The sequence below is a fragment of the Staurois parvus genome, unplaced genomic scaffold (genome assembly GCF_062004578.1).
Source record: "Staurois parvus isolate SC_StPar_1 unplaced genomic scaffold, SC_StPar_1.0 ptg000230l, whole genome shotgun sequence".
NCBI lineage: Eukaryota > Metazoa > Chordata > Amphibia > Anura > Ranidae > Staurois > Staurois parvus.
Genome location: NW_028318026.1, coordinates 6,412,127 through 6,429,031, shown reverse-complemented (window position 1 = coordinate 6,429,031; position 16,905 = coordinate 6,412,127). Strand labels below are relative to the sequence as shown.

The following is a 16,905-nucleotide window of genomic DNA, read 5'->3' as shown; positions in this document are numbered from 1 at the left end:
AGGGGCTGCTGTTTCTTACCTGGCTCCGGTCCCACGACGATCCGGTCCAGGAAGCGCGGCTGCTCCTTCAGTTTGGCCACTGGATGTTCGCGCGGCTGCTCGGCTCCGCCTCCTCATCGGTGATTGGCCTCCAGAACTGTAGCTCAGGAAAGGCACACAGGCGGCCAATCACCGGCGAGGGGGCGGAGCCAAGCGGCCCCGCGAAAATCGAGTGCAGGACCAGCAGGTAAGTGTTCAATGTAGAGGTGCTGCTGCAACCACATATGCTGGCTGCAGCAGCACCATACGAGAACAGGGTCAGCAAGTGTCAGTAGGAGGAATAGTGCCCCATCATTGGTGTCACTGATACCAATGATGGAGCACTATTCCTCCCACTGACAACAACGATGGGGCACTATTCCTCCCACTGACACCAACGATGGGGCACTATTCCTCCCCCCTACTAACACCAATGATGGGGCACTATTCCACCCCCCACTGACACCAATGATGGGGCACTATTCCACCCCCCACTGACACCAATGATGGGGCACTATTCCACCCCCCCACTGACACCAATGATGGGGCACTATTCCCCCCACTGATACTAATGATGGGGCACTATTCCTGCCACTGATACCAATGATTGGGCACTATTCCTGCCACTGATACCAATGATGGGGCACTATTCCTGCCACTGATACCAATGATGGGGCACTATTCCTGCCACTGATAACAATGATGGGGCACTATTCCTGCCACTAATACCAATGATGGGGCACTATTCCTCCCACTGATACCAATGATGGGGCACTATTCCTCCCACTGGTGTGCATTGGAAGAGGGGTAGTCTTATATGGCGAGTATAGCCCAAACACTACATTTTAGCAGGAAAAGTAGGGGGGTCGTCTTATACGCCCAGTCGTCTTATACGCCGGCAAATACGGTAGTCCATTTTTGTCAATCGCTTTAACAGTGTATGTGTACACTGTCGTCTATATTCAATGGGAAATCTACCACATGTACAGACATCCCTTTTTATTTATAGAATCTTTTCTAAAGACAAAAACGGTTACTAGCTTTGTGAAGCACAATACTCTTGTTCCAACAGTTACAATTACACAACAGGATGAACTAATTACAGAAATTAGAATCCAATCCATTATATACCATATTTGTTTTTTTACTTGTTTTTTGTATTTTACAGCTTCACATTGTCCACTGGAACTCAGAAAAGTACCCAAGTTTTGTTGATGCGGCTTACAAACCAGACGGTCTTGGTGTTGTGGCAGTGTTTTTAAAGGTATGATGCACCTTGGACCTCTAAGCAGTGATGGAGCAGTAGGAAACATAGTAGCCAGATTTTGTGTCAAAGACATTCATAACAAAACCACTCTCTGACAAAGCTGCTGTATCTCTGTTATAACATGGTGCAGTAGAATTTGCAGGTGAGAAGCATTAAAGTGGAACTAAACACATCATATAACAGTTCAAAAAAAAAGTTACATCCCCAGTGTGCTAGGAATGCTGTCACATTTGTTTGTGCTTTCAACCAAACTGTCAAACCATTAAATGCCTGGTATCATAACTGATCACATGTGCAGCTCTATGGAAGTGGCAGATCAAACAGAGGCTAAGATGGCAGTTTCCTTGGCTGAAAAGGATAGGAGGGTTTAGTTTTGCTTTTTTTTGAAGAATGCTGCCACTCTCCAACATGTTCTTGCCCACTTTAAGGGCTCGTTCACACTTGACTTATTTCTAACTCTTGCCAAATGCCCCTATAGTGTTAGAGAGGCATTTGAAAAGTGTTTTTAACACTCCCCAAAAGTTCCCCAAATGCCCTATGTGCATTTTTGAGGCTTTTGATAGGCATTTGCCAAGTGTTAAAACCACACCACAAACGCCTCGCAAATGCCACGCAATCGCTTGCCAGGCGTTTGGGGACCGGCACCATAGACTTGAACAGGAGGCTTCAACTCCTCCTGACTCAACATGAGGCATCAGTTTTGCCGCAATGCTAATGCTTCAATGTGAACACCACTGTGTGCTGCCATGTGCAGAATTTTCATAGGCGTTTGAGAAGCATTAAAAACACTACCCAAATGCCTGTCTGATGCCTGCTGACAAAGCTAGTGTGAACATAGCCTTAGTAAACATACATTTCATTCAGGGCTATTTCAGCATTCCTTTTCCAAAAAACCAAATATCCATAACAGCTCCCTGGCTTTATCATGCAGCACCGCTACTCTAGCCTCGGGCTTAGGCCTCTGGCTGTCTCTTCCAGACAGTCCTCAAACTCTGGATGGGCTGCAAATCTCTACTGGATCCCAAAGTCTTGTGGCACATTTTCACATGCTTGGAATCTGGCGGCACACAGTTTCTGACATAAGCACTGGAGAGCTCACCATCATTTTTGCTTAGGCAAGAAAGAAGGAAGTGCTGTGCTGCAGAAAAAAATGTCAGAAATAAATTAACCAAAGAAAAACCTTTTGTGCTGCTAAACCAACCTTATAGAATAATAATAATCGCAGCCGACCACACCTTATGTCATTCTCAAACTCCCAATTAATAATAAAAAACTTGAATCCTCAAACACAATTTTCCATGCATTAAAAAAATTGTCCATGTGAAACACAATCTCTTGTGTTGTGACGTTGGAGGAAAGTTAAGAAAGACACGAGAGATTGTGTTTCAGGTGGACAATTTTATTAATGCATGGAAAATTGTTTTGTGTTTGAGGTTTAAAGTTTTTATTAATAACCGGGAAATAACTGACACATAGATAAGATATAGGTTAATTACAGTGGCGCTACACCATTTTGTTTTTTGTTACAAAAATGTCAGAAACATATAAAAATGTTTTTTTTAAATCTAGTTGTGGTTGAGTGAGGGAGGAAAGAGCCAGATGCAAATAAGTTCTATTGGGTCAAGGTCTGCTTTTAGCTAACCACTTGCCCTCCAGAGGATTTACCCCCCCCCCCCTTCCTGACCAGGCAATTGTTTGCGATACGGCGCTGTGTTACTTTAACTGACAGTTGCGCAGTCATGCAATGTTGTAAATAAATTAAATTTATGTCCTTTTTTTCCTCACAAATAGAGCTTCCTTTCGGTGGTATTTGATCACCTGTGTGTTTTTTTTTGTTTTTGCGCTATAAACAATGGGTCAATATAAACAATGGGCTAATGATGTCACAAGGAGGTGGGGCCACACGCGTGCTTTTTTTGGGGAACCTCCCCAAAGCACCCCCCATGTGAGGACCTGTGGCCTGGTATGGTTCAGGAGGGAGGGGGCGCTCGCTCGTCCCTCTCCTTTCCTGACTTGGCGGGCTGCATGATCAGACAAGGGTCTGGTATGGATCTTGGGGAGGAACCCATGCCATTTTTTTCTTAATTTTGCCGTGGGGGGTTACCCTCAAAACCCATACCAGACCCAAAGGGCTTGGTATGAACATTGTTTTATTATTTTTTTTATTATTTTTAATGCCCTTTCTATGCAGCTGAGCTGTAATATGTAGGTGGGGTGTTATGTGGGTGTGGCTTTGGCTTTAGTGTAGGTGGAGACACAGGGGGCCCCATTATCTCTTATTGCCCGGGGGCCCCATGAGTTGCCAGTCCACCCCTGGTCCTGAGTTCATCCTGGTGCACGACAATGCCCCGCCTCATGTGTAGAAAGTATGTAGACAGTTCCTGGAGGATGAAGGAATTGATACCAATAAATGGCCCCCATACTCGCCTGACTTAAATCCAATAGAACACATCTGGGATATCATGTTTTGGTCCATCCGATGATGCCAGATTGCAAAAACAAAAATTGAATGTCCAGGAGCTCAGTGATGCCCTGGTTCAGATCTGGGAGGAAATAACCCAGAACACCATCCATCGTCTCATTAGGAGCATGCCTCTATGTTTTCAGACAAGCGCATGGGGGCCATACAAACTACTGAGTACCATTTTGAGTTGCTGCAATGAATTTTCACCAAAATGGACTAGCCTGCTGCATAATTTTTTCACTTTGATTTTCAGGGTGTCTTTGAATTCAGTGCTCTGCAGGTTGATCATTTTCATTTCCATCAAACGATGGGGCATCCTTACGTTCCTAACACATTACCCAATCCATATCAGTATACATATCCAGCATGAGATTTTTCACCATTGAGATCTGATGTGTTTTCAAAGTGTTCCTTTATTTATTTTTGAGCAGTGTATAAATTATCTAGCGCTACTTCCGTAGGAACCACAGGAATACTTTCCAGGTCCTCCCCAGTACTTTTTCCCACAGCCAGGCACAAAGGCTCCTTCACACATTTCTCCAATAACCAGTCTAGGGGTGTTGCTTTTATTTTTGGAGAACTTTGATAGAGATGAGGAAGATGAGTGGGATACTCCAAAAATAGAAACAATTTACCCTTGAGGACTTTCAACCTTCAGGGCAAACTATGTCAGAGTTCTTTCTTGAATCAAACATTGGACTTTAGCTTTATGGCAGTAGTAAAAGTAGTAGTAGTAGCAGTAACTTCTTTAGAGCTCCAGTGTCCCTTTAAAAGTAGGCCAGGTGAACAAAACTCTTTGTAACACCAGCCTGTGTTCCTTTTACTAGACGTGCAGGTGACTTTGTAGCACCACAGGGTGTTAAACAGCACACAGTCTTTAAGGCTAGGTTCACACCTATGTAGGTTGCGCTTGAGCCGTTTCTGCATTGCATGACGCGTTTTGATGCATTTTGCATTTTTTTTTCTTTTTCCTGTTGCTAGTAAAATTTAAAATGCAAAATGCATCAAAAACGCACTACATGCTTTTCCGCAGCCTTTCTGTTGATGTCTATAGAAACAAAAATGCAACATTTTGATTCCCTCACCCTTTCCAAAAAACACACTGGGTGAAAACGCAGATATTTGAACATGTCCCATAGGAAATCATGTTAAATGGACTGTACTGCATTCCTGCAAAATGCTGAGGAAAGTGCTTAGGTGTAAACCTAGGGTTAGATCCTTTAGGGATGTCTGTACTCGCAAGGCCCAAGAGCAGTTAGATGCCTTCTTCTGTAATACCAGTTCAGTAGACAGCCCCTCAGTCAGCATAGCAGGACTCAGGTTGTCCATCTGAGGCTGCATGGCAGTTGTTCCCTGGAAGGGCAACATTTCCTCCCTCAGGCTGGATCAGTCCTGGACAGAAAAGAACCTAGAGCCCCATGTGATCACTGAATATATACAGGTACCCTGCATGACTTAGAACCGCTCTGTCTGGGATAGGCTGAGGCTATATCAATATTCATGCTTCCATCTACATAACTCCACACCTATGATCCAGAAACTTCTAAAGGAAGCTAGGCAGACTGGCAGCACCTGAACACACAGAACAGACCTCACTAAATGATCACAGCTCACCAAATACAGTGAGCTAACTATGTTTTTTCTTAACAAATATTTACAGCTATTCTGACTACAGAGTGACAACTAAATGTACCTATCAAAAAAACAACTAATTCTATCTAACCCTAGCACCTACCTAGGAGGGTGTTACATATTATATACTGTAGATTCATAAATGCTCCATTTTGTGAATATCTGTATGTTAGGTAATATATTATGAACATAGTAGAGAAAATACCTTAAAGTCCAACTCCAGGCGCAATAAACTTATATTGGTTAAAACCGTTCTACATTCATTTGCTTCACGTAAGTTCTGCAAGTCTCCTAGACCCCAGATTCATTTGTCTAGCTTCTTCTCCTGACTATCCACAAAACAAACAGCTTTAGATTTCATCATTGACATGATGTACTACATACACCCATTGGCAGTAAAAGCCTTAAATATACTGTATTTAGATACTATGAAGTCTTGGAATTTCCATATACTTATCTATGAATGCCATTAGAAATATTGACATAAGACAACTCATTTCTGTAAAGTCACCCTTAAATCTATGTAGCAAATCTACATTTATTTCTATTTTTTTTTCTTCTTCAGATTGGGGAACATAACATAAACTTGGAGAAAATTACAGATGCATTTGATTCCATTAACACTAAGGTACATTGCTTCTTTTACATATAGAAGCTGTTTCTGGGCTATATACTAGATGTCATCAGAGGACCTAAACATTTAATCCATATTTTTTGATGCATTATTTAATTTCTGCCATAATCTGTAATCTAAATCTCAAAGCTGGGCAATCGCAATGGATTATATTATGACAATGTGTATAGACAGAAGCTGTAAAGGTTGAGCTCGGCCCACACTTCTCCAATGATCCTTTAATGTGGTAAACCATGTTGGGTTCTAAAGAATCTTTAGCTTGCAATTGTTATACATTACACAAATGTTCTGTGGCATTGACAGCAAGAGAGCTAAAGCTACAGTGTCACCTTTCCCTTGCAGGACAAATCAGCAGCACTAACCAATGCTTCAGAGTATGGGAGAGTGTGATAATGTTAGTAGCCAATCACTAGGCACGAGTACTGTCATATGACTGAGGGTGTGACGTCACTGTTCCCCCTGATTGCCCCCACCACCGATTTCAGTGCCTGCTGCAATGGAAAATGGAGTGCTGAGGGAGAAGAGGCAAGGAGAGTATAAAGTTGGGGGTTGGTAGGGGTTCTTTGCTGCGACAGTGTCACTTTGCCCTAGGTGACAGTGTCTCTTTAAAAATAAAAAAAAACCAATCCCCTCTGGGTGATCAATGTATAAATTATATATAAACTTTATATCAGATTCCTACCTTTTGTTACTGTGAAGAAATAGCTGCTTGTTTTACCATGTCCTTTTACAGATTTTGCTGGATTATTATAATCAGCTGGTGCACTATCAGTGTTCTAATAAGAAAATCTGCAGGCTCTGCTTCATTTTTAAAGTATTTAACCCTTGGGGGGTAATCCATCTAAACTGAAATTCCTGTTACAGATAATGCCTAAAATCTGACTTGTATCTTAGTGCAGACTTGTGAGAAAATGTGAGCCAATCACATAAGCAGAAATTGACATTTCTGGGGGCGTTCTGTACATCAACAGGGTACAGAATGTTTCTAGGTTGCCACATTGCTTAGAATATGGAAAACTACAGTGGCTTCAGATTTAAAATGTAATTTTTAATTGCAATAAATTACTATTTTTTTTATCAATTCTATTTGCTATATTATTGTGTTATTTTCTATATTTTTAACACAAAAGTGGAGTTACCCTTTAAGTAATTATTTCTTATTTGCAGGGAACAGTTTTACTGGCACTTAGACTTTAGTAACAGAGTTGTTTTAAGATCTGACCCACAACGTTTATTTAGTATTTCAGTGAGTCAGTTCAGTACTGTGAGTGGATTGTTGTAAAGTTATTTAATCTCACAAAAAGGTTCTCCTCCAACATTTAATTCACATACATACAAGATAAAATGCGAGTATGTCCTGTGCCTTGTGCTTTGCAGAATGGACCCTCTTCAGTTTATCATCTCAAAATCACTTCTTGCTGCAAGCAGGTGAACAGCTTGTAGGTAGGTGCCGTTTATCCCCCCTTCTGTAGGTGGCACTGTTTAGCTGACCATTGTAAGGAGGGAATTGAGGTTGAGAGGAGCTTTGTTTCTCTGAAGCCTCCTTAGATATCATATACCTGGTGCTGGAGGCTAATGGAGAGAGGGCTTCCCTTTGCGGCTAAGTTCCAGACTCCCCTGAAGATGGGACAGAAGGGGTTAAGCACAAAGTAGGAGTTCTTGTAGATAATGAACTGACTGAGGACGCTTGTCAGAGGTACACCCAGGAGCACAGTTGATTCACTGGAATGGTGTCTGCAGACAGATGGCGCCCATGAGAGTTAGCAGGCCTTCAGAGTAGCAGAGGACCGCAGAGTAGTCGGTTCGGAGCCAGGGTCAGATACCAGGAGGGGATTAGAGCAGACGTAGTCAGATGGATAACCGGGGTCATACACAGGAGTGCAAGTGAGAATATCTGTTAGCCAAACTGGGTCATACAGAGGAGAGCAAGTGAGAATATCCCTTAGCCAAGCTGGGGTTATACGTAGGAGAGCAAGTGAGAATATCCGTTAGTCAAGCCGGGGTTGTGCACAGGAGAGCAAGTGAGAATTTCTATTAGCCAAACTGAGGTCACATCAGGAGACAGACAGAGAAGACAAGTCCAGCAACAAGCTGGTCGGTAACAGGAGATCACAATAGTAAGGAAAACACAGGACAAAGGTATTGGGGAGCCAGAGATCAACCAGCAATTTGAGAGAGTGATGGGCTTCCTTATAAAGGCTGTCTGGAGCATGCCTGTTCTAGCTCACATCCATTCACCAATTAGCATAGATGTTCACCAGTGTGCATTTCTGCAACCATGCAACGTACTGGCAGGAATGCCAGGTCTCCGAGCACCTCTGCTGCGGACAGAGCCCTGACAGTAGATGTCATCAAGTGAGCGGTGGTCCAAATGGACACCGCTGACCTGCGTGGCCATCTTTAGTTAGAGCAATGCTAATAAATATCGCTCAAAGTCATATAAAAGTGTCCTCTTAAGTGACGAGACTGTTAAAGTACCAACAACATTGCTAAGAGCTATTGTACCCGAGTCACCTGAGATATTAAGGCTCCCTTGCCATAATGCTTGGACCTGTGAAGTGAAGCCCTTGCCACTGTTTGCCACGTTATTTGTCACTACTACTTATCCAAATAATAATTGTTCCATATAGAGAAAATAGGCGCTTGACACGGATTCACCTTTTTAAATAATCTCACATAAAAGTGCAACCCTTAACTGATCTGTCCTGTGATTCGGTACGGCACAAGACGGTCAGCAAGTCCCAGCCACACAGAGCAGCAAAGCAGGGAGAAAAATTAGCCACATCTATTAGTAAACACAACACATATTACACTTATTAGGCACACAATTAACCCATTGATTGCCCCTAGATGTTTACCCCTTCCCAGCCAGTGTCATTAGGAAAGTGATAATGTGCAGTATTAGTATCACTATTGATGTCAGTTAGTCAGTTAGTGTACCTCCCATCTAGTGTCAGCTAGTGCCATATTGACCGCCACACTATCACAGTCCCACTATAAATTTCTGATCACCGCCATTAAAAGTATAAGAAAAAAAACAATTTCAGTAAATATACCATAGTTTGTAGATGCTATAACCTTTGCAGAAACCAGTTAATATAAACGTATCGTTTTTTTTTTACCAAAGACATGTAGCAGAATACATTTTGGCTTACATTTAAGCAGACATTTGATTTTTTAAATTTCTTTTAATTGGATACGTTTTATAACCGAAAGTAGAAAATATTTGTTTTTGTTTTCAACATTTTCAGCCTTTTTTCATCTATGTAATAAAAAGAAACCCAGTGGTGATCAAATATCACCAAAAGAGAGTTCTATTTGCGTGAGCAAAACGAAAACAATTTTTGAATGTTTGGGTACAGTGTTACATGACCAGATATTGCCAGTTAAAGTAGCGTAGTGCAAAATAGCAAAAAAAAAATGCTCCAGTCGGGAAGGGGGTAAAACCTCCCGGAGCTTAAGTGGTTAAACTAAAAGTTGTGAAACAAGTAAATCCCAAAAATTTAAAAAAGTCCAAACTCATATTAGGTCTATATATCAAACCAAGTGTGTCCCCACACCACATGTCTTATACTTGTTTTCACTTGCTCCTTGTGTTTCTCCACACCACCATGCAAGCCAATGAAAGAAGAAATGTAATTCACCAGGTGATGATAAAAATGCACACTCACCAAAAGGTATTGACCCCTTTAAATTAGAAGATCAATATACAATTTTACAGGCTCAGGCTATGTGGATTCCTCTGTAGCTCAGGTATTTGGTCTTCCAGGAGGCTTGTATGCAAAATGACAACTAAGTTGCGCCTCAAGGTGTTTTGTTGCATGGGCATTCTCAGGCTGTAAAATGCGTAGATTTGGACTTTTTGAAATTGTGGGGATTTATTTGTTTCACAACTTTTAGTTTAATTTTTGTGTGAGATTATTTAGAAAGGTGAATCAGTGTCAAGCTCCTGCTTTCTGTATATGAAATAGTTTAATATGTGCATATGATTACACTTAAAGGGGCAGCTGCACTATAGATTATACTGGTCTATTGTCTATAGAGTGTGGAGAGTAGAGTGCCTCTATTATCTTTTCTCTTTTTAAAAATAATTTGTGCCACCTTCCTTGGCTTTTGTATACCTTTACTCAATCTTGGGTACCTATCAGGTGGCCGCACCCACATGCTGGTTTTTGCACAGTTCAGATGTTCTTCTGTAATACTTCATGAGACCTAATATAAACTAAAATTAATGTTAAAAAAAAAAAAATATATATATATATTATTCATGGAAAACTAAGAAAATAAAACAAATTCTCAAGCTGATATAGTATAAATTTAATTTCTTATTTAGGTCCTCAACCCAAGCTATGTAAACAAACCAAAATTGTAAACCACTGTTTGGAAAATCAGGGAAATGCTGGGGGGGGAATAGTTTAAAGTAAAAAAACTGGAGTTTATTTACTAAAGCTGGAGAGTGAAAAATCAGGTTCACTTTTGCATAGAAACCAATCAGCTTCCAGGATTAATTGCCAAAGCTTAATTGAACAAGCTGAGGTTAGATGATTGGTGTCTATGCAGAAGTGAGCCTGATTTTGCACTCTCCAGCTTTAGTAAATAAATCCCCAATGTGTCATGTCTCTGTGTATGTTTTAAGAGTAAGACAAAGCACTTTTGAAGTGTGAAATATGTTGACCTTTTTTTCCTCTTGTCTGCCATCTGCAAGTGCTCTTTATGTGTATTTTTTGCTACAATAAAGTCAATTTTAGTATTTTATGTCTAGGTGTGCAGCCATCCTGATTTTTGGATGCTACAGCAACGACTAGGCCAGTACCCCACTTGATTCAATTCCTAGCCAACCCACCTCAGAACAGCGAGAGTGTGTGCTATTGATCCAAGAGCAAGGCTCGGTTCACACTACTGCAAACTGAAAGCCACGCGACTTATGGCGCAACTTTGACAGGAGACTTCCTGGTGATTTGCTGGCGACTTGTGTATGACTTTGATGCAACTTGATGTACGAATTTCGTGCCATTGTGACTTCATGCCTTGGTAATCTTCCTGTAATGTCGGATCCAAATTACATCATTATAGATGAGGATTCGACTTGAAGGCGACTTCCTTCAAAGTCTATGAGTCTAAGTCGAATAGAAGTCACCTTGAAGTAGTACAGGAACTTTTTCTAAAGTTGGAACAACTCCAGTAGTGCTAATTAAGACAGCTCTCATTGACTAACATGTCATTTTACATGTCATGGAACTTGCGGTCTCACAAGTCAGATCCCAAGTTGCGGCAGGGCGAACCGAGCCTAAGATGTATGCTTTCTTTTTGCACTATAAACAAAATTCATAAAAATTTAAAAGAGTAATAAAAAAATAAATAAAGTGAACAGCAAGGCTAAGGAGTTTACCAACACTGACTACACATCATTTGTGAAATAGAGAATGAGTAATGCCTACATCAGCTATATTGATGGCTCGGATACTTTAATGGTTAGACTTTGTCCTTTGGGAAATTGTGAATAACTGTAGGTAATAAATGCCTCTTTTGCATAAATTATGATCTTAGGCCCCTTTCTCACTGACGGTCTGATTGTGTCCATCCATAGCTCCCTTTGGAACAGCGGGTATTAGTGAACATGTTTTCTTCTGACAGCCCCATAGAAAACAGTGGGCTGTGTCTATGTCTGTTCTGCATTGCGGAGAGGACACGGACCTGTCATCCCCCTGCTTAGCAGGGATCAGCTGACAGATCCCCCACTTAGCAGGTGGATCCACTTAACACTGACCCAAAAAATGTGTGACCATGTATTCCTATGGAACGCTTCACACTGATCTGTTGTGGATCCTTTGCGTTTTCTTAAATCCTGCTTGCTGCATTTTTGGTGCAGGTTTGGTGCACCAAAAAAAACCCCCCAAAAACACACCTCTCCATTGAAATCAATAGAAAATGCTGCAAAATGCAACCCACATTGCAGTTTTGGAGTCACATGCCCTATAAAAAAAATGCACTGCAAACGCAGTAAAAGTATGGCAAAAACACATCAAAAATCCATTTTTGCTGCAGATTATTTTAAAAGTAGCCTTAAAGTATGGTGAACCCTATGCTATGTTCTAAGCAATAGAATGCTGATATTTTGTATATAATTGGTGACAAATGACAACTTGAATGTCTCTTTATTAGAGCAAACAGTCTTCCTTTACAAACTATGACCCTTCAAGTTTACTTCCTGGCTGCAAGGATTTCTGGACCTACCCAGGATCACTTACTGTTCCACCACTGCTGGAGAGTGTCATATGGATAGTTTTAAAGGAACCCATAACTATCAGCTCCAGACAGGTAAGTCTGATATATTTCAGGTACGCCTTTAATGTCCATATAGAAGGATTATGCTTGATTGGAGCTTGCTCTGTGTTACGATCTTCTGAGATGCAATCACAGCGTACCCACACTGTCTGTTGTCCATTTGACAAAGCCTTTTGACAAGCTGTATTACAGGCCTCTTAGGATGTCTAAAGATAGGGATTAAGGTTTAGTCAAACTAAAAGAGTCACATCTAGTCAAGGAGACAAGTCAAGATACATCAAGGGATCATTTGGATATAAAGATATTCTTCCTCACAGCAGACAAAAGATTACATTGCTTGCTTGTTCATGGAGAGCAACTAACAGACTCAGCTCAGTAAAATAATGTAACTATTACATACCATGTGACCTGGAGTTGCCTGGGACTTAAAGTAAGGGCCAATGGACACTAAAGGGCTCCACTGTGTTGCATTTAATGCATTATGTTGAGCTAAGTCAGCTGATTTGTGAAAATGGGATACCAACACATGCAAGGGAACCAGAGATCAGACATACAGCATGTTTGATGAACATACAATGGTGCTTTAATGCATGTCTCAGTGTGCTGCAACTCAGGAGCATTGGGAATGTGTGTTAGGGTGCCTTACACAATAAACCGCACACCAACGTGCATTACTGTACATTGCAGCACAGTGTGTGGATTAGCCATAACAGCTCAGTATAGCACAGCAATCTCTTATTTGTCACTACACATGACATAAACGAATATGTTCCATAATAATAGATTTTTTTATTAGCCTTTAACTCTGACCAATTTTTCATACTTTTGCATAGAGTGAGTTAGAGTTAAAATTTCTCTTACTTCCTGAATCCCATGACATCCATACAAGAAATGGAGGTTGTGGTCATCCCCAAGACAGGAAGGCCTACAGAGCAAAAAAAAAAATCCAAAACCTTACAGCACCTCTCTTTCCTGCTGTATCCAAAATGGCATAAACATTTGGGCAATACTGGAGAAGTAAAGAGGAGCCATACTCATCTTCTCTCCATTGCTGGGGTGTCCTGGAGTTCCTGGCTTCTGTGTCACCAATCCTCAGCCATTTCCATTGGCGGGGCTGAGATAATGTCACTCCTGCGCATGTGCAGGATTTCATTCTTCTTGGTATTGCCGAAATTGTAACCTGAGCTGCGTGTGTGCAGCTCAATGTATAGGCAGGTAAAGAAATTTAATGCAGAAGAGACTTAGTATGTCTGTTTGCCAGTTCTTTTCTTCACAGTCCAAGTTCTTTGCTAGAAAAAAGACTATTGCCTAAAGGCCTTGGTAACTGAAGTAAAGATTACACACACAGCTGAATAGTTTTGGGGAATGACCCACGCCTCTTCCTTCCTTCTCACAGTGAAAGAAAAAAAGACCCTGCTAGACTCCTCTTTCTTTAGAAAACCCACAATGCCCTGTTAATTTCTGTCAAGAGTGTAGAGTTCATGACGAGTTTATTTGGAAAATAAAGATTTTACTGTATATTAATAGAATAAAATAAAGAGATACAAAATTTCAAAATGTATCCCAGTTCCAAAAATGTATCCTCAGTTCCCAGAGTCACAAAGGGCTCTGCAAGGTCTGATGCCATTTTATATTATTATCTGTCTATCTCACCACGTCCTTCTGGTTTGCTGAGTTTATTTGGAAAATAAAGATTTTACTGTATATTAATAGAATAAAATAAAGAGATACAAAATTTCAAAATGTATACATTAAAATGATGAATTCTACTGACTGCAGACCATTAAAGTTTTTATTTTAAAAATGTGTAACAATTTAATAGTTATGAAGAACATGTTTTCCACAGCTCTCCAAGTTCCGCAGCCTGCTGAGTGAGGATGGAAGTGAACCATGCTACATGGAGAGAAATCATCGTCCAGTACAGCCACTCCGAGGACGAAGAGTCAGAGCATCTTTCCTATAGATGTTCCCCATTACTTATATAACTACTAACTAGGCTGAGAGCAGCAAGCTGAGGACATTTCCCGCAGGGCACCAGTAAACATGATACCAGTTGGAGAATATGTGTTTTCCTAAAAAGCCTTTTTATTTAGATGTGTACAGATTTTTATAGCCATGCTGAAATGTCATGCTATATCCATTTAATTTTTTTTAAATAAGATTACTGTATATTGCAAATCCTAGTGATTTGTTTATAATGATTTTTGTACCATTTATTTTCTTATATAACTGACTTGTGTTATTTTCTGTTAATTTTATTGCTTTGTGTTGTAAAAGCTTCCACATCAGTGCATTCTACAGTCCCTCCATTCAACAAAAGAGCAAAAAAGTATCATGAAATCAGTTCCCAGAGTCACAAAGGGCTCTGCAAGGTCTGATGCCATTTTATATTATTATCTGTCTATCTCACCACTTCCTTCTGGTTTGCTGCACTGAGGATGGATGTACAGTATTTTTAAAGCTGCTCTTCATTAGGGATGCGCACAGTCATTTTTTTATGAAATTGAATGACCATGAAATTACTATTTTCACTGTATTTAGGATAATTTAGTTTATTCCACTGAGTGTTATTTTTTATTTCATTTTACTTTCTTCTCTGTCTGTATTCTTGTTTCTTTGGGAAAAAAAAGTGAAACAAAGAGGCTAAGGAGGGGCTGTTATTGATACAAGAACAGGTTAAAGATAATAAAAATTAAGCTTTTGAAACCTTCAAGATCCATTTAAAGTCCATTGCACCCTTAATAACATCCAAATATTTTTTTTTCCTGGTTCAATACATTTTTATTGAAAGTTTACAAAAGTTACAAGAACTCAATACAGAACATAACACAACTGAACAAAGTGCAGCAGGAGTGGTCACAGTGTGCCTATACTGGTACCAAATATACAAAAAAAAACACACAAGACTACAATAGTCCATTCTACAGTCCCTCCATTCAACAAAAGAGCAAAAAAGTATCATGAATTCAGTTCCCAGAGTCACAAAGGGCTCTGCAAGGTCTGATGCCATTTTATATTATTATTATCTGTCTATCTCACCACTTCCTTCTGATTTGCTACACTGAGGATGGATGTACAGTATTTTTAAAGCTGCTCTTCATTAGGGATGTGCACAGTCATTTTTTATTAAATTGATTGACCATGAAACTACTATTTTCACTGTATTTAGGGTAATTTAGTTTATTCCACTGAGTGTTACTTTTTATTTATTTCATTTTACTTTCTTCTCTGTCTGTATTTTTGTTTCTTTGGAAAAAAAGTGAAACAAAGAGGCTAGGGAGGGGCTGTTATTGGTACAAGAACAGGTTAAAGAAAATAAAAATAAGCTTTTGTAACCTTCAGGAGCCATTTAAAGTCCATTGCACCCTTAATAACATCCAAATATTTTTTTTTCCTGGTTCAATACATTTTTATTGAAAGTTTACAAAAGTTACAAGAACTTAGTACAGAACATAACACAATTGCACAAAGTGCAGCAGGAGGGGTCTGTAGCTGGCCAACTAAGACCAGTCCTAAGTTGTTAATATGGTTCACATATATGTGTATACCAAACCTGCCAATAATCTCAGTACAGTATATATCTGCATATGTTAAAGCCAAAAGCAGAATCATTGCTGTAATTTATGTCTTTGATTGTTATATGACATTTTTATATTAATTGTGTTAACAGAAGCAGAAAAGAAAAATATGCCTTTAAGAGTTAGTTAAAGATGAGCCAATCACAGACAGCCTCACACTGTACAGAGCCTTAACCAATCCCAGCCAGTTTCACATTTATGCCTGTGTAAAACTTCCTGCTAGGATTTTCTAGAGACACATGCTCACCAGTCAGAAGAGGAAACAGACAGTTCCGATCAGAAGAGCTTTATGGAGGCAGAGCAGGCCAAATAGTTCGAACGAACGAACTTATCGAATATATCGAATTTATAAATCCAAGTGAATTTATCAATCTATCGAATCAACCCAATGTAATACGAATGAAACCATTGTAATATGAAAGAAATAAGCCATTGTAAGCAGTGTTATATGAAGAAGATTGAAGTTATTAAAGAAGTTAACCAAAGTATTTGGTGTGCTCTTTAAACCTACTGCATCCATAGAGCGGCATTGGAGGAATTACAGAGTAAAGTCAGTCTAATCAATCAAAGAAACAGCAATTGCATAATTTTTCTAATGCCACAGCGCACTAGGCACCAAAGGGTGCTGCGCCTGCCACAGGGTCACAGTGCGCCTATACTGGCACCAAATATACTAAAAAACACACAAGACTGCAATAGTCCATGAGTCCATATGCAGATGAGTTGCATTGGAAAGGACGGCAGGTCAGATCTAGAGGAGATACAAATTTGACAAAGGCACTGAGAAGCCTTTACCTTCGGGTATGTCAAAGCGAAACTCATAATAATATTAGAAAAGAAAAAATGAGTACCAGTGCTGTTACCCTTCTGGGTCAACAAAGAAATAAAGGAAGAAAACAGAAGAGTCCAAAATAAAATAACAAAAAGAGAAGTGGGTGGAGGGGAAGGGAAAAGACTAAAATGGGAAGGGGGGGGAGGAAAGGCAAGGGGAAGGAAAGAAGGAAGAGAAGAAAGGGAGGAAAGAGAC

The 16,905-nt window shown here is 40.1% G+C and overlaps 1 protein-coding gene across 1 annotated transcript in view; it reads left to right on the top strand.

Annotated features, from left to right (window-relative positions):
* LOC149460446 (carbonic anhydrase 13-like) overlaps positions 1-16,363 on the top strand; it is a 57,831-nt gene extending 41,468 nt beyond the window's left edge. The window contains exons 4-7 of the mRNA XM_089679717.1: positions 1,187-1,282; positions 5,947-6,009; positions 12,178-12,333; positions 14,147-16,363. Of these exons, the coding sequence (XP_089535843.1) occupies positions 1,187-1,282; positions 5,947-6,009; positions 12,178-12,333; positions 14,147-14,263 (432 nt within the window). The 3' untranslated portion in view covers positions 14,264-16,363. The remainder of the gene's footprint in view (positions 1-1,186; positions 1,283-5,946; positions 6,010-12,177; positions 12,334-14,146) is intronic.
* The last annotated feature ends 542 nt before the right edge of the window (positions 16,364-16,905 follow it).